General features: G+C 45.6%; 1 protein-coding gene across 1 annotated transcript in view; it reads left to right on the top strand.

The window, feature by feature from the left end:
• Positions 1-25450, top strand: part of LOC148824270 (protein kinase C alpha type) — a 191391-nt gene that overhangs the window by 118990 nt on the left and 46951 nt on the right. The window contains exons 6-8 of the mRNA XM_088926771.1: positions 15851-16007; positions 16614-16748; positions 18850-18943. Coding sequence (XP_088782897.1) covers positions 15851-16007; positions 16614-16748; positions 18850-18943 — 386 coding nt within the window. The remainder of the gene's footprint in view (positions 1-15850; positions 16008-16613; positions 16749-18849; positions 18944-25450) is intronic.

Here is a 25450-nt window from a genome sequence, read left to right as displayed (position 1 = left end):
TGTAACAACACGTTTTTCAAACTAGTGTGACGCCGTGGATGCTGGCTTTTTGACAGTGCAGCTCAGAATGTCGTCTTGATATCCTCTGCCCTAACATGACAGGACAGTAGTGCTGCCTTTCGTTTTGCGTTCAGCAAATGTCCGTCATCCTTCAGAAAGGAACCTGTCACTTGAAATGGCCTGGTTTCAGAAATGCTGCTGCTGCTGCAAAACCATCCTTTGAGAATGTGCTGCATGAAAAATGCAATAATGGAGAACTCTTGCGATCGGTGACAGATTTTGACAGAGCGTGATAAAGTGATTTCAGCTTCCACCTCTGTTTCTATGCTGTATTTTCTGTGGTCCCAGAAGCCACATTCTTACAGTAGAGCCCGGAGAGCTGGCTTGTGGTGAACTGCACATTTGCATTGTAGGAAAACCTCCCCGATATGTAAATAGATCCCTCTGCGTCAAACCTGCACCGAAAGTAATATTTGAAAATGAGAAAAGACGCAGGTAAAAGAGATCATGTGTTTCGCTCCATAAGTACAGTGTGTGTATTGCTGCTGCAGATCAGTGCTGCCCTTCTCCTGCTGTCTAACCAGAACTGTGGTCATATGGCTCTGAGGTGTCTGAGGTCATGTGCTTAAAGTAGAGGCGACATTCTGCGAAACGAGCAGATCTCCTTTTGTACCAGGCTTTGACAATTCAATTGCTTGACTCAATTTTTTTTTTCTCGTAAGCCTTTATCTTGTTAAAGGTAGCTATCCCTTTCCTGCTTAATGTGTGCACACCAGGGAGGCCTGTGTGAGGCTTTCCTCTCTTCGTTATCTTCGTTATCTTCCCCACCTGTCACGGCCTAATGTTCTCAGCCAGGAGAGAACATGAAGAGTGGGCTGACATAATGGGCTTTCGACAGGGATTGAACCTGATCAGGAGCAGATCGCAGCCTGGCCTGGGAGAGTGTCATCTGTGAGTGCCCATCAGAATCTCTGAGCCGAGACAGCACAATCCACAGAGCTCAGCAGCACAGTCCGCTGCTCTGACCTTATTGAACAGCTTCCTGGCGTGTAATATCTTTCTCACACAGAGCCGTAGATGTCTTATTCTCCCCTTTTCTTCTGCTCTGTTTGCTGTCCTGGGGAAAGTGTTGCAAGAAATGCATTATTCCCTATTACCCTATGACCTCTTTAAAAAAATCACAGCACTGTACAGGTTGGAAAAGCACTTAGAAGGCACTTTAGAGTCCTTAAGTTAATGGCTGAGAAGCTGAATGTCCAGTCTGTCTTATTGCAGTTTAAAGGGGTGTCTGCTGTTGGTGTACTCTTCCAGGTACACAAACGGATGTCCCTGTACCACTGACCTCTGCCAGTCTTTAAGTACCTCATTCAAACCCCCACCCCAGATCACTTGATCAGAGCTGGTTTCCTCGGAGCACACTGGAATCCAGGCTCTGCGGGCTTCATTGCCAGAGCTGTCAATGTGGATCATTGCTGCGTGGAGGGCGCGTGTTGCATCTTACAGTTCGCCCTGTGGGCTACGTGCTCTTGTGTGTGTGCTGGGAAATGGAGCACTGGTCCTGTCCCACAAAGCCAAGTCATTGCTGTGTGGATTTCAGTGAGCTCCCATAGCTTGCCACAACATTATACGTGTGGGGTTCTCTGATTTCCTTTGATACGCCCTTCGTCCATCATTGACAGCAGGCTTCCGTCTTGCAGCCCTTTTTAATTGCAGGGTCAGCACCTTGGGCACAGCCAGCACAGTACCAGTAGGAGCCTGGGGAAGGCAGTGCTGCAGCTTCGACACAACAGTTACATGTTTAAGTGTAATAATGAACCTGTTACCAGCTGTGACAAGGAGTTGGCGAGTGCAGGGAATTATGTAGAGACACAGTTACTGCAGCAGAAAAAGACACTTGTATTCCTGGTACATGGGAAAGGATCTGATATAACAGGAACATTCGGGAAAAGTGAAATACTCCTTTAAGGCGTTTGGCCTGGAATTCCACTTCTCCTTTCAACCGCTGAGCACGTGTTAGAGCGAGGTTGGTGAGTGGTGTTTGGTTTGCTGTTGTGCAAAATCAGATTGGCTTGCCTGCAGTAAACCAAGGCATCTGAAATCTATTAAATCCAGTATTTTAATCTTGTTTTGATTTAGATTATTAGATTAAATGTGCCAAACAAACAGGTGTGCTGCGTTAAGGGGCTCTCATACCCTTGACCAGATGTATAAAACCAGTTTTTTGTTGCCTGCGGCGGCAGTGTGGTCTAGAGGTTACTGCTCTGGGACTGGAAATGGACAGTTGTGGGTTCAAATCCGGGGTGGGACACCACCCCATAATGCTTTCTTGGGTTTTTTTAACAACTTTTAGCTTGCTGAGATTGTGGACAGCTGACACTTCCAAATGCAATGCCCTCTCTTAGCCGAGCTTCATTATGACTTCAAGAAACCACATAAAAACAAGCTTGACCTCGTTTTTGACCTCATCTCTGGTATTCAGATACTTCAAAACCCATCAAAGGTCACTCTGGCAGACTCATGGAGGTTATTGATCAGCGATGAACCGCCAGTGGGAGAGCAGGGCTGGGACACTACCATTTGCAAGAACCTAACGACACAGGCTTTGTGAGTTTAATGAGGGCGCTCTGCGTGTACTGTCACGTCTATAGCCACACACAGCCTGAAAAAATCTTTGGCCTCTTTCCCTTCTTGCAGTTTAACGGAGCATGCTTTTGTTCGTGTCTCCCTGGTGTCAGCTGAAACTTGTGGTCTTGCTGAAACAATCTAGAATGTGAAACTGTCGACTAGAATAACAGAGGTCTCAGAATCAGGGAAACACGGAGCCGGTTAGAGTTTGGCTGGACTACTTCAGCAAGCAGGACACTCCCAGCAAGCAGGCCCAGATGAAATAGTCCTGTTGAATCTAAATTCCCATGAACTTACACACTGAATTCAGGGAATTATTGGCAATTGCTTTTATTTGAGGACATTAATATGCTTAGCATGGAATTTCTCAGTTTCTTAGTCTTTTTATTTCTGACTTTGATATCTTTACGACATTTGCTGCTGTGTTCTAATGGAATAGTTTTCCCATTAGAATACCATGAGAGTAATAGCCTGTATCTGTAATGTGCAAACCTTTGGCTGACTTGGTGATGGACGCTTTGTTGAACCAATAATTGCTATTGTATAAGGGACAGCTAGCAACTGGAGTTACTGTAGATTATATTAAATTCTGGATACTGTACATTCCACATGCCTCACACATAAATGTAAATCTAGTCTGGATTACTAAAATGTTAGTCTTGAGGCTAACAAAGGTTTTCTTTGCCCAGTGAAGTAAGAGTGTGAATCTCTAGTCCTCAGGGACATCTTTACTTGGCTGAATCCTTTACTGAACTCAGAACCTTTGCAACTTTCTTTCCTACTCAAAGGTTGGAGATGTGAAGTTAAAAATCTCCATAGTTAAAAAGTAACCTCCTACATGTTTAGGAACTGAAAACAATTAAAAGAGTTCAGACTAAATCCATTTATCATTAGGGTCTGTTAAGGTTTCGATTATTTTACTGAGTGCTCAGAGAATTGAGTTTTTCTGCACGCTCTGGTTTCCTCACACCACTCCCAAAAGCATGCGGGTAAGGGCACCTGAGGTGTGTAAGGGGATATGTGTGATTAAGCGTCTGTTCCCAGTACAACATGCTGACTATGTGACTGTAGAGAAAGAGAAGTAGATGAGGTCAATAAGCTGAATGTCCTTCACTCATCTGTGGCCTTAGTGATGTTCTGAATCCATGGTGCCAACCATCCATTAAAGACGAGGTAGTGCTGTAATTTCACAATAATGTCATGTTTGAGGTTCAGGACTTTACAGAGGGAGCTGGCCGTTATGCAGTAGGCATGTAAGGTATTTTGTTGCACTGAATCCCTGTGGGGACTGGTATCGGAAATTGCTCTTTAGCTGCCTATTCCATCTGACAGTGGCAATACTGTTATTGCCTGCTGCGGGAGATATCATGCGCTGGCAGTGTAGTGCCCCAGGCCCTGCCTATTAACATGACATCAGATGGATGTGACTTTGTATCCCGAGTGACTTACAACCTGCAGGAGAAGGGGTTCACAGCGCTGTGCCAGATGGCTGGAGGCAGCAGCCCGGCTCATAGCGTGCACTGAATGCTTGATGCTGAGCACCGTGGCTGCACAGAGCTCTAATGAGCATCCGCAAGTGCGTCGCTGCCCCATCTTGAAGATGCACCGGGCTGTGGTGGACTTGAAAGGCTTGGAAGGTGCCAAAGGTGCGAGAGCTGGAGAGGTTAATGCATGCCCGCCCAGTAGGGGGCGCCAGCAGGTACAGCTCTTCCGTCTCCCTTCATCCCGCAGAGGCACCCTCCCTGGGAGCCGCAGCCAGTGTTATGGAAATCTATTTGTCAAGGAAGCCACAAGAGAGAGTTCTCACCTGAGTAAGGTCTTTATTTCAATATTGCAATATTGGGGGCCCTGCTGTCACTCTGCAGAGCGGGCTGCTCTGCTTGCCGTCTCTCCATGCCGCTTGTTGCTTCTTCCAGGAGCACGACATCATCGCAGTTCAAGGGAAGGTGCTCGCTGTGTTCCCCAGGAGCCCCTTCCTGTCGCTGTAGCGGGAGGAAACTGCAGCCACTCGTTCTGTCATTATTACTCTTTCAATTTCGCCTGACTGAGCTGCAGCAGGGTGAGACCCCAGGGCCCAGACTCAGTCAGGACGTCTGGCCACCAGGCAATTTTGAATTGCACACCCTCCGCCTGAAAGCTTCAGAAAGAAGGAAAACAGTTTTAACAGACAGAGAGACTTTATCGTTCGTGATTTATTAAGGTGACCTGAAGCCGAGGTTTAACCCTGACAGAAAATGTATAATTGATCAAAATCCTTTTGATTCATTATTTCTTCGTTGCGGTTGATGTGCAAGTCTAAGGCAGCGTTTGTGCAGTGCAAAGAAATTGCTTTCCATATATGATGGTTTCTTTCTGCACTACCCTAAAGCTTTCAGACTGTCCCTCTGGAATGAGTTCCTGTTCATCTGATAATAAATGAATTCCTATTAGCCTGCAGTGGCTTCATCCTGCTCACATGAGTTTGACTTCTTCTGTTCTTGTCTTTTCACAGTGTAATCGTGTAGGTCATAGTGTGGCAGACTGCCATTTCCTGTGATAAGGCCAAAACGGTAAAAAAAGAACCAGACAGGCCTGACTCTTTTCAAAGTTTGTTTAGCCTCTGACAGGAATTTGCTGTATCCTCCTCTTCTTCGACTTTGACTGCTTCTTCCTTCTTCATGAATGTTTAATGGTATCACAGAGCTGTGCCTAAATTGCCATTCGTTAATATTAACAGGCTCATTTCGAGGTGCAGGGTTTCTGGGACTCCTGCAGCTCCTGGCCGTGAGCGAGGAGGAGCAGGCAGCTGGTGTGCAGCTCTGAGGCTGGGAGCCGTCACACACTCTCGCTGCCGGGGATCTGGCAGCTGGGGTCACGCGCCGCTGCCCCCTTTGATGCCCACTGTCCGGGGGGGGAGAAGGAGGGGTTTGGAAGGCGCTCTCCCAGAGCAGGGCAGCCTGCGCGATGAAGTCCAGTGGGACTGTCATCACGTCAGGAGGAGAACTCGGGGCTGTCAGCCTCTGAGCAGGACCGGTGACAGCCCAGCCGAGCAGCCGCAGCAGGGCGCCCTGACACACTGGGCTCACTTCTGGGGAAGGAAGGTCGCGCTTATTTTCATATTCATGCAGCTGCCAAACTGCTCCCACAGTCGTAACAAAAGAGAGCAAACTGGCACAGAACAGAGACCAAACTGAGTTGAACATTTGTTTTATTTTTGTTCACTTTTATGAGCACGCATTCTTACTGTTCAGGCAGATTAAAGGCAGAAGAAAATGTTCCTTAGAGCTAAGATAAGAAGAGTAAAATCTTGTAAAAGCCCTTGTGAAATTCTCCCTTAGTAAATATACTGTCTTGTCTTGTCTTGCAGTTTTCTGTGCTTTTTACATGCATGCATCCTTTTACTTTCTCGCTTTTAACTGCTTTAACTACAACTTCACTTTGCTCCACTACTTTGCTTTTACCATAATGTGATGGTGCTTTACTGTACTTTATTCTGCTTTTACCACGATTTGACTGTTACATTTGATCTTTATCAAGCTCCTACCACTTACAGCGCTGCAAAGGTTTCAGAAGGTCACCAGCACGTGTATGGCATCTGTTGCGTATGACAAATGAACCTTCCGAGCAGTGTCCAAATTCCCATTACTTCCAGCCTCATTGTGTAGAGGGAGCCGGATGAATTGATGGTGTTCATTAGAAAGGAAACTGATTAGCAGTGCTCCCGCCACCCAAATTATAGATTGGTCATTTGTAGCTGCCTGCCCACAAGCGTCTTGGCTCTCTTTTGTCGTGGACTTTGTCAGTATTGAACAAATGAGAAGGGTGAGTCTCGGTCTGATATATAGCTGATATACAGTACGTCAATGACATCCTTACCGCTTGCAGCTGCACACAATGCACTGACATGAAATGGTCATTAACACAGAGCAGGAAATCAGCACCGTCCGTGGTCCCCAGTGTCCCTGGGCTAAGGCATTCTATTGTTGAAGCCCCAACTGTGGGCAAGGCAGCAGACTTTGATGAATGTGGGAGAGAGTGTAAAAGAGGCAGGGTGATCTCTATTATTTGCTGAGCAGCCAGGGATGGGTGCTTCTCTCTTGCGATAAGCTTTAATGGAATTATATCTCCCCGGCTTGTAACAGAGGTCATGGTTTGATAAGAAATCAAATGTCCTAATTTGCACGTAATTTGCCAATGCACATTTTTAAACAGGCGAGCAACTTTAAACAATTCTTTGTGGCTTAAGAGAGGATTAGCTAGAGCACAGGGGCGATGTATTCCCAATACACTGGTTCTCTGAATATCACTCTCCTTCTTTAACAAAATACGTCTGAGGATAAGTAACTAAAGATGGCAGAAATAGGTGCTGCTTCACAGGTAATATTCTCAGGAATTGGCAGGTTGCACTACTTCAGTTCCCACAAGAGTTAAATAAAGGGAACGAAATTCTTCACACATATGAATAGGACAGACTGCTCCTCTTTTGCTCTTAGAGGTGTGTATTTAAGTTCTTCCTGTTGCTCCCATGACTTATTGCTGCGCCCCAGCTCAAGGCCATCTCCAGCAGTGAGGTGCTGTCCTAACCCACGCCTCCCCTCGCCCTGAAGGAGCGCGCCTCTTTTCTGGCGCACGTAAACCCCTGTCTGGTGCTCAACAGCTCTGCGCTGCGTCTCCGCCTGCATTGAGACGTCACCATGACAACCAGCCTTACATTTCTGACAGCTGCCACAACTTACAGACCAAAAGAAAAACACAAAACTAAGAAAAAAACAACTGCATTGTTTTCAGTAACAAGTAGCATCAATGCTTTCCGCCTAATGGTTTTTTTTCCTACTCCAGCTGTCCATAGTGAAATTGGTTAGTTTGACCTCTTGACTCAGATGCAAGTCTTCCTTATGGCTGAGGAGTGCCACAGCTTACTTTTAAACGGGTTTAAGTAGGCTTAGGGTTGCCCCCTTTTAATTCGCAATGTCAAAAATAAGATGTGCTTTTCATTTAAACAACAAGCATCATTTTTAAACCTTAGATTTTATACAGCGATTATAAAAAAATAAAGAATATACTGTAAAATAAGGGCTCTCAAAACACCCAGCTTTTCCAGAGGCAGGGCTCCTCTGGTACTCCAGGGCCAAATACCCCTTATTTTGACTCCATCTTGATTTTATTGTCTTCATTGAGCTGATTATTTGCATTAGAAGGCCAATGCCCTGTTTTTTTTAGGTTTTAAACAGTTCTAAATTGAATGAGCACAGAATTAGATTACAGCAACTGCAGCAAATTGTGAGCAGAAACGTCTATGTTTTGTTGTGTCTTTGCCCAGGATTCACAATGCCTCCCAGTCCCAAAGAAATAGTGCTTAGACTTTTTTAAGAACAACTGAATACCACAAAAATAGTCTAAGCAGAATCAACTGCATTTCATATGACATACACCAGAGCTCCTCTGCTTATCATTGACAACTTACAGTTTTCTGTCTCGGGGAAGAACAGTGCTCTTAAGTTGAGGTCAGACAGTAAAGTTTAAACCTGGAAAAAATCATCAGAAAATAAGCTACAGTACTACTCTGGAGGCAAAATTCAATGCAGATCCCTCCTCCTCTGCTATAGATTTTCTGTCTTTCTGTCTTTACATATCTCTCCACATCTGAGCCTGGTGCCTGCTTGTTATTGGGTGCCAGTCACGAAAAGGCCGGTGTCTCAGGGAGAGCCTGCCAGAGGTATATCTTCCCTGTAGCTGCTCAAGTCGAAATGAACAGCATGGAGACTCCTTGGGGAAATCATCTGCTCTGTGCTCTTGAACCCTTCAGATAAAAAAAGACACCTTGCTGCATTAAAGAGGAATTAAGGGCAGATTAGGGACAAGGCAGCTGAAATTTTGGAGGGGGTGCTGTTGGAAATCTCCCATTATCCCAAGTCTTGTACAGTGATGTGGAGTGCCTTCCACAGGGCTCTGAAATGCCACCAGTCTGAGTCATTGAGTTCTGTGGAACCTCCTGCTTCTATCACAATATTTGCTGGCAATAAACTTTACAGACTGCAAATAAAAACTTGTTCTCAGGGAACCTTTAAAGTTTAGGTTGAGGTTCTTATAGGGAAGTCTTTTGTTTCTGACATTATAAAACACCATAAGCATACACAGTTCTGTAAAGTTAGTTGTGCTGCTCCTCTTGGGAAATCCTACTTTTGGCTGAGTGCACATTTTCACTGGCTGTGGCATCTGTGCTGTGTGGACTTGGAAAGCCCTGACTTGCTGTGACTGGAGGTCTGGTCAGTTTGGGGTTGCACGAAGGACTGAGCTCCGTCTGCGCTGCGTACAGGGCAGTGGTGTCCAGTCCTGGTCCTGGTGACCCACACACCTGCTGGCATTTGTTCCATCCGAGCTCTCAGTTACACAATCAAACCCTTCATTGACATAATGACAATAAGATGAACCTGAACTGTTTGTTCCCGGCTCTTGCACATGTTGGAGCTTTAACCGTTGTATTTTGTAACTGAAATAAAAACTTGAAACTGAAGCTGAAAAACACAGTGGTACTGTCTTTATCTGGTTTTGCTGTTATCTGACTGGCAGGCGGCATTTTGTTTCCCTTGTTCCTCATAAGTCCCCCATGGCCCCAGTCAATCCCAGTGTGCCTCAGGGCTCAGTCTTGGACTCTTTGCTTTATTTATTTATATGCTACCTCTCGGCCAAATTATACGCAAACACGGTCTTCAGGTTCAGTGTTATGTGGATGATGCTCAGATTTACACTATGTTAAAACCTCTTCCCCCTCTGGTCTCCGACCTCCGTCACTTATCTCTTGTTTGCTTGGTTGACATCAAATTCCCTGAAGCTAAATAGTGACAAAACAGAAATTTCGCAGGTGGGCAGCAAATGTCAGCTGGAAAAGCTGGAGAGCTTCACAGTAATGGCTGATGGCTTCCCCTTTCACACGTCAGCCCCAGCCAGGGATCTGGGAGTCACACTTGATCCTCTCCTGTCTTTCGAAAATCTGATTAAGACGTCTTTCTTTCATACTAGAAATATTGTCCGCATTAGGCATTTATCAATATCTGATGCCGAGTGCCTGGTTCATGCATTTATAACATCAAGGCTTGTGCCAGGAGGGACAGAGTACCAATCCCTGTTGGAAAAATATTTGCTTGTTCTCTACTGGCAGCTGTAAAAAGGTGGGGACTTGATATCAATGCAGTTTCAAACAAACAGTGAAGGGGAATTACACAGTTTGTCATCAAAAAGTTTGTTTTTCTCCCCTCTCAAAAATGGACCGTAATTATGGTGGTCTTCCATTTTTATGTCCCCGTCTTTTAAATTCCATGATTATATTGCCCTCCTTTCTGTGCTAGTGTCCTGAGAGTTTCTGGGCTCTGTAGTGACCGTGGTGACAGGTTTGCCTGTTCTGCCCATCAGAGATAAAAAAGCTCCATCAAGGCTGAAGAGCAAATACATCTGTGTCTCTGCAGGCCAGCACACCCTCCCACATCGGCACGATTCCAGGTGTGCTTATTTCGTCTCGGAGGAAAGGCTCACTCGTTTGGAGTGGACGTGCTGTAATCTTCCAGCTGCGTCTTCTCACCATTCCCTGGTTTTTGCTTGGCTCTGTGTCCGTCTTTTTGCCCCGTTGTCTCAGGAGCTCTTTCAGCTCAGTCACCCCCTGATCCTCCCTCCCTCCCGTACTGGCAGGTCACGAGCCTGAAAGGCGTCCGATCTCAGCTGCAGTCCCTGCTTCCAGGATATCCATCTAGAAAAACAGGTTCTACTATTTGCAAACTTTCAGAAAATGCCGCATGGTGGCTTCTTCATTTTTGTTTCATCAGATTCATTTTCTTGCTCGGGGTACAGTCTGGTTCTGCACTGGCACGCCCCGGTGGTTCCAGTCTCCTTTGCTCTGCTGCATTGGTTCAGAGCCAGTCCCTCTTCCACTCTGCCAGTGACTGCCTTAAATGATTATCTTGGATTTCAAATTCCCAATTTGCACTAATAGAATCGAACATTTTTGGAGGGTTTTAAACAGGATTACTGTGCACACAAATGAGATTTAGATCAACTGTGCTGTGTCTCTTTTGATGTTATGGAGCCTGCTCTTTTGGCTACTGAGAAATACTGCATTACACTGTAGTTGTATGGGAAGTTTTGTTTTTGTGTCTGAGGATAAAAATTAGACAAAAACCTGTCACCTGTCACCAAAGCGACACTTACCTTTTTAATGTGACTGGACTGCTGGGACTGAATATTGAACTGCAGCTAATATTGTTAGTTGCAAGTGATAAATCCAGTGTCTACACCATGCAGTACGTAGAATGCCTTTTCACAGCAGAAGAGCAGCTCTTGTGAAACAGCCAGTGTGTCAATATTTTCTCAGTGGCGATGCCTGTCTCCTCATCTGTGAATCGTGACGCTGGGTTGTTCTGCTTTGCACTTCTGGGCAGATCCTGGGATAGGGGCCCTTATCAGATCTGCACTGAGCGGACTGGAGCTGGGCTGCAGCTACAGGCCTGGATCACAGGGCCATCAGCACAGCAGATTTGCTTCTACCAGCCTACAACTTCCCATTTTTCAGAGTCTTTTTGTTGTGGACACAAACCTGCTTCTCTTTTCCCCTGCCAGCGGGACTGAATAAACGCCTAAGGGTTGGGTGCCACACCACACTCCATCACTAAACTGCAACAGGAGTCTGCCTCCATCATAGCAATTATACTGTAACTTCCTTAATTCCTCTCCAATGCACTGGTATTTTTCTGTATTTTTATGGACAGTTTTAAAACCATACCTTGCTGTTTGGTGTTAATAACTTGACGCAGGTAGAAGGCTGTCACACCAAACTGTAGACACTCTCCTAGGAGCTGTGTCCTTGAGCATGAGCCACCCCAAGAAAGAAGACAACAGACGTGTTTCATTGTGGTGCTGAATGTGAGAAGAAGAGCAGAAAGGCAATAGCAGAGTATTGCTCGGCACTGGAGAAAACGCCTGTCTCCACCTAATACTGTGCGTGTTTCACTAAAGGCTGCTCATGCAAAACAAGGCCAGATTCTGAGAAAGTGCCCTGCCCCTCCCCTGCACACCACACTGCCTTGGTTATTCTGGCAGCTGTTCCTTTAGTTGTGTGTTGCTGTTGTGTTTGTTCTCCATATCAACACAATGGGCAGAATCCTTGAGGGTACAAAGTGCCAGGCTATTTATGGTGGTTTTATTTTTCTAAATCAAGCCCAGAGTAAAAAGGAGGCTGCGTTCTTCTGGATTGTGTATCTAAGCAACAGCAGGCAGCAGAGAAAAAGCTCCTCGCTGTGCTGTATCCCAGAGAGTCTGGATCATGGGGGAGTGTCGTGCCAACTTCAGAGGGAGCAGGAGGAAATAAGGCGAGAGGTTGGAGACCGCGAAAGGGCTTCTGCACCCTTCCTTGTGTGCTTATACCTGGAACATGCACTGCAACACCATCGCCCTGGAGTGTCATGGCACAAGACGGTGTTCAGGCTGTGCTGGGAAATGTGGCCCGGTGCGCTGCAGGGAGAGAGACGGCTTGTTGCTGTTTAACTGGGCTCCCATCACAGGCGAGAGAAACAGGAGGGGGTCTCTGGTTCCACCTAATGGACAGTCGTGTTATAGCAACAGCTAAAACCATTCTCGTCTTCATAGCGATGCACTCACTGTGGGGTTTTTGTCCTTTTAAAATGACCACAACAGTGAATTGAAGCCAAAACACTGACTGTAGATTTTAAGGGTTTTTTAGAGAGAGCACAGCATTTCATTTGTTTTTATCAGCACCTATTCATTGTACTTTTTTTTAGGATGTTTCTATCCCGCACCCCTAACTGGAAACAATGGTATTATTTTGCAGACAACATGTTTGTCCTTCCTAAAACTGTGCCAGAGGTTTAAAAGTCACCAGCCCGCTGAGGCTTACCGGTTCAGTAGTAACAGCTGCGGTGGGGTGTTTCACCACTGACAGCGGCTGCAGTGATGTTCTCCGGAGAGCACTAGATCTGGTGACTCTCCTGACTGAGCTGCGCTTCCCAGTGGATGCAGCTATTGCTCCTCATACATGCTAAACAGGTCTCGAGGCTGTCTCCCAGTGATTTCCCCTTTCACTCACGGCTATGCTCCCACCAAGCCCCCCAGAACTAAGCAATGTAGCATGACACGGCTCTAATGAAAGCTGCTAAGCCTCGCCGGCCTTCAGTTGCACAGGGGACCCTCTTGTTGAGCAAACGATCACAGCTACTCCATAATTTTCTTTCCTTGTAAATAGCTTTTTGAAACCCCTCCCCCGGTTGGGCAGTTGATAGCAGAGTTACACTTTGCATGTTGGAGCAGGTTATGCAGTATTGACAGCCTCCCTGTACAGTATACTGTACGTTTCAAAGGCAAAGCTTGCAGGCACAGCTCGAAAGTATTCCGCTTGTTTTATAGATTTGTTGCGATAAAGGAAAACTTCTTGAATATAATTTTTTTCCATCTCTAGAAAAAAAATCAAAAGCAAAAATCTTAGATGATATCTAAAACTAAAATTGTGGCAACTTGTGTATTTTTATGTGGCGCCAAACTATTTTGTGGGGTTTCCAGATAATGGTTTGTTTGCAACTAATATGTACTGGAGACATTTTGTATAAATGTATACTTTACTGTGACTATACATTTATGTAGGGGACTAAATTGATACAGTATGACAACTGAGAGTAACAGTCTGTGGGAACATCGATATGTACATCTATATTTTTAGGGAGAAGAAATATTTTCAGGATGAGGTTTGTTGCTCTGTGTCATGGTGCTGGATTGGACTCACAGCCGGGTGGAAGGAGGGTCTGCTAGCCTCCTCTCCAGGACCCAGGAAATATATTTTCCTTGGTTTTAAGAGATGACACCTCCACTCACTTTGGCGCCTGTCTCTGGTTATCGGTACACACTGACGCTCAGCATGAGAGCTCTAATGTGCCAGGGCCATGAAATAGCCACTCTTTAACGCGAGACCTATTGCCTGACACAGAAGAAATGGAGCATTTTGTTGGCTGCGCAGCCTTATTTTCTGTGAACCTGCTGGGATGCCATTATGGCGTTGCTCAGTTTGTGCATTCATTTAGCAGAGGAGGTTTTTGTAATCTCTGCTGGTTCAGGGTTGAGTGATGTCTGAGCTTGTTATGAGACCTTCTGTTACTGTACAGAATGTTGTATTTCAAAATCAAGAGAAACTCCTTGATTTTTCGACTCATCTTTCAGGAGCTTTTCATTCCCCTCGGAAGAGAACGTTCGGAATCGTGGCAGCACAGGAGGGAGAAAGTGAATGGATTCCATATCACCTTAACAACACTGCAGTGGAAATTCTGGGATAGTAAGAACTTTCCAAAGGCAGCTCCTTGTAGTGGAGCTATGTGACAGGTGTTTGCCAGGGAGTGTTAGGTAACTAAACGTTCATTGGCCTTCTGTACGCTACCCCCAGCTTTAGAGAACTGACAGCACAGTACATCTTTTCAGTCCAAAGCTGATTAGCTGAAATGTCAGCCACTGCTACTGGTGCAAAAAGTTCAGGTTAATAGCCTATTTGCACAGGGCTCATCAGATTGTATTTTAATTCGTTCTGATGTAACTTAGCAACCTGCAGCCCTTGCAAATTTATCTTGGAGGGCAGAGTACACAATGCTGAAATTCTGTGCTTTTTATTCTTCTGGAAAAAAAGGAGATAATTCAAATGTGATATCCGATTATGACTTGAATTACCCGACAAGAGATCCCGCTGCTCCTCAATTTTTCACCCTTCAGCGCTTTCCCTTCAGACTGAAGTGACGTCGCAATGTAGGAAATCAAGTGTCGCCAACTACGTGTGTCTTCGGTTCTCCAATCAAATGCTAATTTGAATGTTCCAGTTCTGGGCACAGCCTGTTAGAATCCACGGCGCAGCTCGAAGATGCTGGAAACGCCCCTGTGTGACAATGATGAGGCCAGTGCCCACATGACAGTGCCATGCAGGTTGCCTGCTCTTTGTGCCCGTGCATTTAGCCCTCTGTTTTTGGGGGAACTTGCCCCTTGTTGGTAATGAGGTGGTAACTTGCTGATGTCTGCAGAGCCTACAGTTCTGGGGGCTGTAGAGGCAATAAATGTATAAATGTAAGAACTGTTGTGCTGAAGATAACAAGCCTTAAAGAAGGCAAACACGAGAAGCTTAAAACAAGTTTGTGAAGGACGGGTGGCCTTTTGACAGACTGCAATGATCTGAACAAGCTTATCGTATTCATTTAATCCAGCTGTTACTGAATTATTCATGGCAACTGGCTTCAAAACAATCTATCACACAATCCAAGACTACTGTACGTCTTCTCCAGGAGTTGTCTCGTGCTCAGTTGATGGACTGTCAGCACAATGGCAAATGTGCAGTTTTCTTTGCAGTAACATAAAAACAAGAGGACTGTTCAGAGTTTGTCCATGAATGTTGTGTTTCCTTCATTAATGATGTTATAAGAAGTAGTTTGATCCATGGATAAAGAAAAGAGCTGAACAATTAACGCAGCACTATTCATTTTTTATGTAAAAAAAACAGGTTATTTACTCAGGTTTAGAAAAAATAACATTCATGTTACTCTTTTGAAAATTAATTCTACTTTTAATTTAGGAAAGGTGTGGGCATACACATGAACTAAGCCAAGTGTACCATCTGTTCAGTTTTATGTGGATAGGCACAATGCTGTACTGAAAACATTCCATCAGCAAAACGAATGTCCTAATGAGCTGCTGTCAACCGAGCCCAAAGAGAAAGCTGTTTTTTCAATATGTTTTTATTTCAATACTTGCAAGTCTAATTATACAGGGCTCTATGTTTTGTAATTGTTTGATAAAGCTCTGTGATGATGCAGAGGCTTCTGTGCCTGAGCGCGTTGGCTTGTGTCTGAGCTACAGCACAGCAAAGCCCCAGCTGGTGGCTCTCTACTGTGTGTAGGAGGAAGACACCGGGGGTGTGGAGTGGGGATCTGGAGTGGGTGTGGAATGGGGGGTAATGGGCGGGGTGCAGGAGGGTGGATGGTAACAATGCCAGTTACAATATGCCAGTCTTCCAAAGAAGATCCTGTCATTAATATTGCCTGCATGGGAGGTGAAAGCACAGAGCACCGTATGCCTAAATGAATGCAAAAACAGCATTTAGATCAGTGAATTTTACAGTTAAGGTCTTGAAATAGGCTTGCCTGGCGTTGCCCTCATTTCGCGCTATCGTCTCGCGTGAATAACCATTTCCCTCTGGTGTTGATTTTTTTTTTTACTCTAGTGGGCGAAGCAAGAAACCTGATTCCGATGGACCCCAATGGGCTGTCAGACCCCTATGTCAAGCTGAAGCTGATCCCGGATCCCAAAAACGAAACCAAACAGAAAACGAGAACCATTCGCTCTTCGCTCAACCCCAACTGGAACGAGTCCTTCACCTTGTAAGTAGGTTCAACCTCGGCCAGGGGGCGTGTCCTCGGCCAGGGGGTGTGTCCTGCGCCGTCCTGCTCCACTCACTCTTATGCTTGCAAATAAAGCTCACGCAGCTCTCACACTCTGTGACCTGGAGCCACAGCCAGCCTGTGGCCTTTACAAGCCATGCCTGTGATGACCACACGCGTGTGTTTTGCACTTTGCTCTGCTTGTACTCCCTCCACTGCAGCAAGCTTGAGTAATGGAGCTTGAGATACTGCTGTAGTCATATGCAGCATGGTGGGCCAGCTCAGTACATTGGACCTGCAGCACCAATGTTGCTGGCATCATTGCCGGCAGGGCGAGGGAGGTGAATTCCTCATCTCGCCTTGGGAATCACTGGAGAACGAGACCAGATTCTGAATAAGGCCTGGCCGGCAGACCGTGCTCCTCCACTGAGGAGCCAGAGAACGTGGGTCTACAGAGCGGGGAGATGGCGAGGGGGCATGGTCATCGTTCTGCAATGTTCATGTACCCTCCACTCCTCAGTGGGGGTTAGTGAGCCGGGGAGGGGGGGGCTCGGGACCAGCCGGTCTACAGAACGCTGCCTGAGCTCTTGTGCTCTTTGTTTGCAGCAAGCTGAAGCCCAGCGACAAGGACCGGCGTCTGTCTGTGGAAGTGTGGGACTGGGACAGGACCACCCGGAACGACTTCATGGGGTCCATGTCCTTCGGCGTCTCGGAGCTCATAAAGTCCCCGGTCTGCGGCTGGTAAAGACCCTTGCCTGTCTCCTGCGTATTTAATTTCCCCCTTCAGACCCTCCTGTCTGGAACCTTTAGGTGGAGCTCTGTTCCCATGAGAGGCTTTTGTTGTTATGGTGCATGTCTGGTCCTTTCACATGGCTCCTGGGACTGAGGAGGTCAAAGCTACACACATCAGTGGTTTTAATGGCACCCCCGTCGACATAAACCTGTGATCACTTCCGTTAACTCTGGCAAATGAAGGTAACATCAGTCATAAGAATTGTTTAACGAGAGCTCACATTAGCCGAGAGGCCGAAAGCTGCTAGTGACGCACGTTTGCATGAAGGAAGGTGAATAAAATATCTTGGAAGTTGAATTTGCAGGAGGTGAAATGCGGTTCTTGTCATAGCCTTCTGTTTGCAAGCATCCTGAATTGGCATTTCTGAAAACGCCAGTTCACAAGCCCACATTTTTGGTTGTCACCAGCAGGACACTTTGGAAATTTGGAATCATAGGGAGATAAAAGCCAAGTGAGATCTCGGCCTGTGGCTTGCAGAGAGTGGCCACCACAGCTGTGTTTACAAACAGCTGCTGTATTGACCTGTGACTCAAGACTACTGTGATTGGCAGGCCTGCCAGCCTGCTGCTGGACAGCTCCAGGGCTCCCAGTTAGGGAAAGAATCAGATGAGCATGATAATAATGACCAGAACTTTGTTTAAACAAGTGAGACAAAATCCCACAGAATACAGCATTTCTTTTTCAATGATAAAAAGAAGCATGAGGCACAACTGTGTTTTACTGCAGGTGTTTTAAAATATTTGGAAAAGATAATGCAGAATTCACCTTGTTGACAAGCACACAGATGCGAAATGAAACGCTGGCCATCAGCATGCAGTTTCCAAGATAAAGCCTTCTGTAGTATTGCGCACATCTTAGAGACTGCTTGTTCGTAAACTATTACGTGCTGATGTAAAGAGAAAACCAAGTACTCTAGGTTTTGTATCATTGGGCACATTGTCACATTTTAAGTAATTAGGATGTTAATTGATTAAGTAGTCCTTTTCCTTGAAAAATAAAATAATCATATTCCTTGGTATAATAATAATATCAAGTCATGTGTTTTAAGAAAAACCATGATTTTCTGGCAAGGCAGCCAGGTGCCTTGAGTGAGATTTCCTGCTTCAACAACAGTCCGGAGAATCAAGCTAGCCAGCGGGGTCTCCACCTCCGCCCCGGACCCTCACCTGGAGTGTGCGGACTGCAGCAGCCCTGGGTGGAATAATATGCACCTCAGCACTGCGACTAGCTCATCGTCTTTAAGAAAGTGATCTGCGTGCTCAAGGGGCCTTTCGGGGGAACATCCTAACAGCAGAGAGACATCTGGTGGAGCCAGAGAGAGTGGGTAGTATGTCATTTTCCAATGAATACTGCTTTGGCATGACACGGCCATGATGAAGACGAAGTGTGGAAACGTTGGGGGTGAGCATGATGCCGACAGCCACCTGGTTCAAGCTTTATTGAACATCTTTGATGAGGGCAACCTTACTTCTCTGCAATGCTGTGAGTGAGCCTTTGAGCTCACAGTTTCCCATTCCCAAGTCAGTCCGTAACTATCTGATGTGCAAGACCACACAGAGCTGGGATTCATCAGGACATTGCTGAGGCCTCAACCCAGCCAGCTTTCTCTCCTGACTTGAGTCCAGTGAATCCTCGGTGGACTGGCTCACCAGCGCCTTCCACTGGAGGGACCTGCTCCCCGCTTGCCTGCCCCAGCTGTGCAGAGACCAATCGGGCCTGTGAATCGACACTGCCGGGTTTGTGATAGAGTCTGGTCATACCTGAAACTAACTCCATATCGTATTCCTTTTGACAGAGCCATTTTCCTACTGACGATGCGTCCTGATTCTTTGATCTGTATTCTTGCTCCCAGTTTTTGCGGCTGGTGAACGTGTCCATCATATTCAACCAAGTCCATTAGACCAGGGCGTTGCGTGTCCGTCATACTGGTGTCAGGAGCGACGTCTTGTATTTGTGTGTCCTCTCGCGCCCAAGCTTGCCCTCTCTGGTCATCTCCCGCATGACACTGCAGAGAAATCTCCTCAGCTTTCTTTTTTTAATTCCTCTCAGGTACAAGATGCTCAACCAGGAGGAAGGCGAGTACTACAACGTGCCCATTCCAGACGCGGACGATGGCAACACGGAGATGAGGCAGAAGTTTGAGGTGAGGGGAGGTTTAGTGGCAGCTTGATTGTCAAGATGGTCAAAAATGAGCAGCCACAGAGGAAACTGCATGAGAACAGGGTGTACAGCAGTACTGTTTGCCCCAGCCTGCACAGCAGTGCTTGAGCCAGGACAAAACACAAGGTTCCTTTGTTTCATACTTTCAGTTCTTTAGTAGGTCCAGCTGGGTGTTGTATCTAACAGCTACACAATTGCAGGATATTCAGGGCCATTTGCTTTTAAAAATCTGTGCAGTGTAAGAGGTCTTCATGCTGGCAGTGAAACTGGGCTGTAGTTAACAAATGCTGGGATTTTAGAAACACACTTCACACGAGATAAGATTTATTTTATATGCTTTAGAATAAACAGTTTAGAACAAAATACAGAGAGCAATATTGTTATTTTTAAGATTAGGCATCATTATTCATCCAGCAGTGATATTTATCCTACCACAGCTGTGGTGCTTAATTTACAGAAACATTTTTTTAAAGTTAAAATGCAGTTTTCATATCCCTTTCCTGTCTGAAAGTGCTAAAATAACTCAAATCCTCATTGAACACGGAGTCAGGGGTCACCCTCTATCAGACTCATTTCAACATGAATCGTATCAACATTGTTCACGGGACACGTTCATGAGACGCGAGTGCCAGAAACATTTGGTGCGTAACCTTTGTCCTTTCATCGGATTGCGAACGTTCTCAGTCATGCTTTTGGAGATGGATAAATAAATAATGAAGAAGGATTTGTGCTGAGCGAGGACGTGTTGATGGGTTTCTCTTGAGACTATTTAAAAGTCTTGAGCGGATGAGGTAATGAGAGTTCTGCACATCTGGTTGCCAGGGCAACAGGAGGCGAAATGGTCTCATTAAAGGTAATGGGTCCTTCAGTTCCACACACTCATCATCTGGCAGTCTGAGGAGCCGGACCGCACGGCTGCACCTGTAAGACGGGATCCAAGGGGATTATAGAGGAGGCCCGGGAGGTCCACAGCAGAATCCTGGGCAGGACGTGGGGAACCAGCACAGTAATCCTTCACCTGGAGCCTTTCCCCTCTCCCTCCTGCTCCTTCAGAGTAAACCCCTGGCGCTTGCAGATACTGTACTAGCAGGGAACAGGGAAAGGTCTGTTACCAGCATCATCTTGCCTGTTATGTACAGCAGCAATAGAAATATTTCCTCAAAACCAGCTGTATGGGGGTTGGTAATGCTGAACAACAGTGGTCACCTTTGCTGTTCTGATTTGTGGGTAACGGAATAAATTTCTAAAGTAGGTCAGCGCAACAGAGTGAAATAGCTATGATTTTTTCAGAGGGGAAGAGGGCAGGCAACACAGGTATTTCAAGGCTCCAGGCTCTTTGTTTTATTCAGTTTGTTTCTCAGATGCTCACGCACAGTCCTCCGTGGCCACATATTGTGCTATTTTCACATATCTTTCGTCTTCCAGCCCCTTTAATTTCTAACGTATTGCAGTGGCCAACGTTCCTGTTGTTGGTACAGACTGCCCGTAAAGGTGTGATGAAATCATCGACTGGATGGCAGCGCGGCCACTGGACTCTGCGGTCCGCAACGTTGCCGTGGCGACGCTGCTGGCCAGAGCCGCCTTCTGCCACGCAGTCTGGCAATTAACGAAGGGGCTCCCCCATTTCAACTTGGCTGCAGGGGGCTTTCGGGGCCCTGCTCTGGGGGTCCACATCGGTCTACCTGGGCTAGCGTGTCTCTGCCCCCTGCTGGAATAGGACAGTCGTGCGGCCGCGTTGCCAGGAAAGCAGTCTCCCTCTCCAGTGCGCTGCACGCTCAGCAGATGTGATTATCCCATGCTGCCTGCAACCGAGAGCTGGTGCTCGTGCCGCCTGAGGCACTGAACAGAGAGCTCTGATGAAGGCCGAGCGTTTCCGGTTTAATCGGTTGATCAAGCCTTGCACTCTGTTTCTTTAATGACTGCATTTCTGGCCACCACTCAGTTCAGAGAATAGTCACTAAGTGGGCCAAACATGGCTTACAACCCCCACCCGATACTTGTCCTACTCCTTCAGTTTTGTGCCAGAAAGAAAGTCTGTAGTATCAAAGACAGTTGTTATTTTTTCACCTTCTGCATGCAGAGTTTTAAAGTATTTCCTGGGGTTGGGGAAATGCATCCCTGTCCGTGACTGGATCTATTATTCCCTGAAACACATAGTCTCCAGCAGCCCTGCTCGGTGGACAATGGCAAGCTCCCTCCAACCTCACTGTAGCAAGAGATGAGACTTAACCTCGCCAAAGAGCACGAGTCCTCTGGAAAGGCTGAAGGCTGAAGAAGCCCAGAGGCCATGAGACTGGCTCAGTTTGCCTAAATGACTTGTGTCGTGTCTCTTTTTTTTTCATGCGTTGTGTTACGCACTGAGGCACTGCGTTCGCCATTGTACCTGCACCCTGCATGTCCCTTCCTTTATTTTTCAAAAGAATGATGCAACACGTCCGAGATTTCACAACCATGAGGACGTGAATTTCACAGTGTCGTCGGTGTGACTGCTTTGTCTGGAGGTGCTGTATTGTCCCGTTTCTGTTTGGCTTGTGTTTGATTGCGGTGGAGAAGTGTTTGGATCTGGCTCTGATAAGTATCGGGTCCTCCTGTTCTGCGGCGAGATGAAGAGGTGTGAAGGTGTTTCAGACTCCAGCGTGTGCTTGGCCTGCTGAGAGAGCTGTACTGGGAGTCATGAGTCTTACCTTTACAGGGAGTTAGAGGATGAGGCTTGATGGGAAAGGTTAGGAGGAGTGAGGAAAAGAAATTGATGGTGCCCTTTAAGTATGATTATTTCTCAGTACAAGTGGTAGAAGAGTGTTAAAACAAAGTTAAAATCAACAATTTGAAACTAGCTAGCAGGGTCGTACAGATTTAGCTCTGTCCTTATGTACTACTGTACATGAAAAATTTTATATTTTATTTAGTGCCTTTTATGATGAAGAATTTCAAGGATTTGAAAAAATCTTCGTAATAAAACAAACCAAAAGAATTGGGAATCCACAACGACAAAAACTGTAATAGATTGAATTAAACAGAAATAAAATCTGGAGTATAATAGTGAGTTTTAAGACGATTTAAAAGTGCTAAAATTACATTGGACTATTACAGTACTTTGAGTTTCTGGAACATACCTATAAATAATATGTGTTATTATGCAGCTTTACTATTGACTATTATAATAATTAGATATTTTCACACACATAGTACTGATATACATAAGTATTTCTTATTTTGCCCATGTTCCATGTTTTTATTTCTATGAAATTTGTGTTTTGACATTTGCAGTTTATAAATCAAAGTTATGATGTAGCTACTGCACAGTATACAGTACAGTACACTTATGAAAACAGCACTAGAACTTTTCATTTACTGACTACAGGCATTTCTGTATTTTATATTCACCTATTTATTATTGACAATTAGTTTTCCATAGTGAAGCATGACATTAGTCAGGGAAATTTCTTTTTATTCTGCATTTTCCTGCTTTGATCCATAGTTCTCTGTACTGTGTGACTCCTGTGGAAGTGAGCTCAGATGTGGTACAAGATGTGCACAAAGCACTCATGAAATTCTTCACACCAATCATGTTCATTAATTACAAAAGACAGTTTCAGTTCTCTTAACGTTACATCTTCATCTAAAGAAAACTGGAGCTCTAGAATCGAGCCAGCACTAAATTAGTTTTTCTATTTTAAAAATGCTTAAGTTGTATACTTCATAGAGCACCTTTCAGCTAAATAAAAATGCATAACTGAAAAACAGTACTCATCATAAAGTATTCTTATTCTGTGCCTTAACCCTCCTTTCGCAATGACCCATGAAGCTCTCTTAATTCTGTGTGATCCCACTGGTAGTGAGTTATAGCTCTGGTTTTCAAAATGATATTATTAAGGTATTTTCCAGATAGCAAGGCCAAAAGTAAAGTAAAAGACAGATATGCAAATAGTGTTTGCTTTTTCCAGATCTCTAACTTGTATGGATGCAATGAAATCTGCTCTTTATTGCCTTCATGTCCCTTTAAAATTTTTCCTTTCTCAATTCGGTATTTTTGTTTCTTTCCTGCATAAATGTGCCTTTTCTCCTTCCCGCTTTCAGATTGTGAGAATACTCTGCCTCTCCTATTCCACAGCACCTTCTCCTCCTTTTATGACAAATGGCCGCCTGGCTCCCTCCTTACTAACGCTTCAGTTTCTCTCTCCTGTCTCTTTCAGGACTGCCAAATTAATTTCCACTTCCTCAAGGTAGCTCTCTGTCTGCCCGTCTCCTCTTCCTCTCTGTTGCGCTCTCTCTCTGTGTTGTCACACATTTTATACCCTCTCGCACTATTCCCTGCTGTTTGTACGTAGTTGCTGGCTACTACAAATAGATCCAATTTACTAACAACAAAGCAGAAGCTTTGAGGGAGATCCTGAAGGGTGAAGTTAAGTGTCGAAGGGGGCAAAAGCACGTGTTTAAGAAGGCTTGTTATTCGAAGGTTGTAGAATAAGACAGATACTGTACAGTATGTTTCCAAAGGCCAAGACAGCAGTCAGCCTGTGTGGCCTGTTCCTTTGTACCAGCTGATGGCTAAATTGACCAATTTGAATTTCTGCCAACGAAGGGGTGAAAATAAAATTCAAAACATTATTTCATGCCTGTTGTCTACTAGTTTGTACATAATGCCAGCGTGTTAAACTGTCTGTGACAGTCTATGGACGGCTGTCCTGTCCTGCTGTGCTTAAAAAACAGGAGTGATTGTTAGTAAATTAGTGGAACAGACCGTTTCACGGGAGTCCTGCTCCTTCATGAAACAACTGCCATGTCACTGCATCCCATCATCCATCACTGCACTGGGGCGTCTTGGGGCTGGGGTGGCTGTCACAGCCCTCCTCTCTCTTGGCTGCTCCTGTGTTCGTCTCTCTTGTTTCTGCACAATGGCCTTCCTCTTGTTGCTTTAACTTCTGTTCGTTGTTTGCAACCGCAAGGTAAAGCAAGAGGTAAAGTTTTTGATTCTGGCATGCTCTCCAGCGTAGTCCGAGCGCAGGCATGCTTCTGTGTGCTGCTTCCTGCCATTGAGTGAATTGTCTCCATCTCTGATCACAGCGAGTTGATACCCATAACCGTTCGCTGCCAGGCATGTCTCTGGCTGTCCAGACAGAGATATCCACTGAGGTCTGTCATCGCTGTTGAGAGGCAAGATTTGGTTTGTTTTGAAAGTTGGCTAACACAAAAAAGGAAGTTTAAGCAACAGGCAAACGAGAGAGACTGTGCTTTTTTAAGTCTGGGACATTGTCGAAGTTTGCGGTTTACATGTGAATTATCCCTTTTGCAGAGCTGCCAGCACGCCCACAAATCTGCTTTCAGACTGCAGAAATGGTTTCTCATTAAATGATCCATGCGATTATTTGTCGGAATGGCGTTGGGATTTTTGCTGGTGTCCAGGTGTTTCCTTTAAGTACGCTGGAGGATTGTGGAAACTCTTCAAGGTCGTGTATGGTCATAGCTTGCTGCTGCTTGTAATTGGGTGAACCTAGCTGTGCCCAGCAACAGCTTCTTGGAGGCGTACTGCATGTTGGATGCAACTCAGACATTTTAATCCAGGTCACAATGTTTTAGGCAGGGAGGGCTGACAAATGGTGGAGACAGACTTTTATGTCTTTTTCTTCTGTTGTTTCACAATCCTCTGCTCTTCAGACTGCACTGTAGGACGTGGTGCATTTCTGGCCTGTGCTTTGCAGATTCCCGGGTAACCCGAGGGGTTTATGTCCTCTCTAAGGCAGCCTCGGTTTTCTGATGTGCTGTGTGAAATCTGGAACCAGGCCTTCGAGGTCTCCCCGAGTTTCCTTTCTCCTTTTGGTCATGGTGATGTAACGTGCTGTGACATCACTCTCGCTGTGCCCACAGTGCTACAGCAGCTCAAACCCAGAGCTGAAACCTAAATATCGGTAACAAGCTGAGGTGTAACTATATAAAGAAGAATGAGGTACAGTAAGAATAAGAACAGGTATTTCATGCAAACAATTTGCTTTTAATCCGTTTTATTCTGACAGCAGTCAGACGAGCTGCACGGACAATCCAACAGACCAGAACGACGATATGCATGTACGATATATCACTTGGAATCGAATAAAAAATGGTTGATACGTAGACAAACACCTTTTAATTGTCTTCACTGGGCGGAAGGCGAACCCCACCGTCTCATTTCCATGACATAGAAGTGTTGGGAAGAGATTTGCAGATCTGTGGGAATCGGCTTTTTAATATCCTCTCGTTCTCCGGGCTGCCGAGAGTCTTATTATCAGATCTCGCTGGTGAAAGCACGCTTCTTAGCCACCTTCCTTATCGGAGATATTGCATACAATTTACAATGTTTCTTCTTTGCCTGAAAACACGCCGTGGGGCATTGCAGGAGGATCTCTCGACAGTAAATTGCATTTCACTGCGCACTTATTTTGTAATTTACAAGTCAAGCATGAAAACAAAAAGCCGACCCTTCCTTGTAAGTTTTTATTTCTTATTAGGTCTGTCA

Source organism: Atractosteus spatula, chromosome 11 (genome assembly GCF_055471065.1).
Source record: "Atractosteus spatula isolate fAtrSpa1 chromosome 11, fAtrSpa1.hap1, whole genome shotgun sequence".
Lineage (NCBI taxonomy): Eukaryota > Metazoa > Chordata > Actinopteri > Semionotiformes > Lepisosteidae > Atractosteus > Atractosteus spatula.
This window is presented reverse-complemented; position numbering and strand designations above follow the sequence as displayed.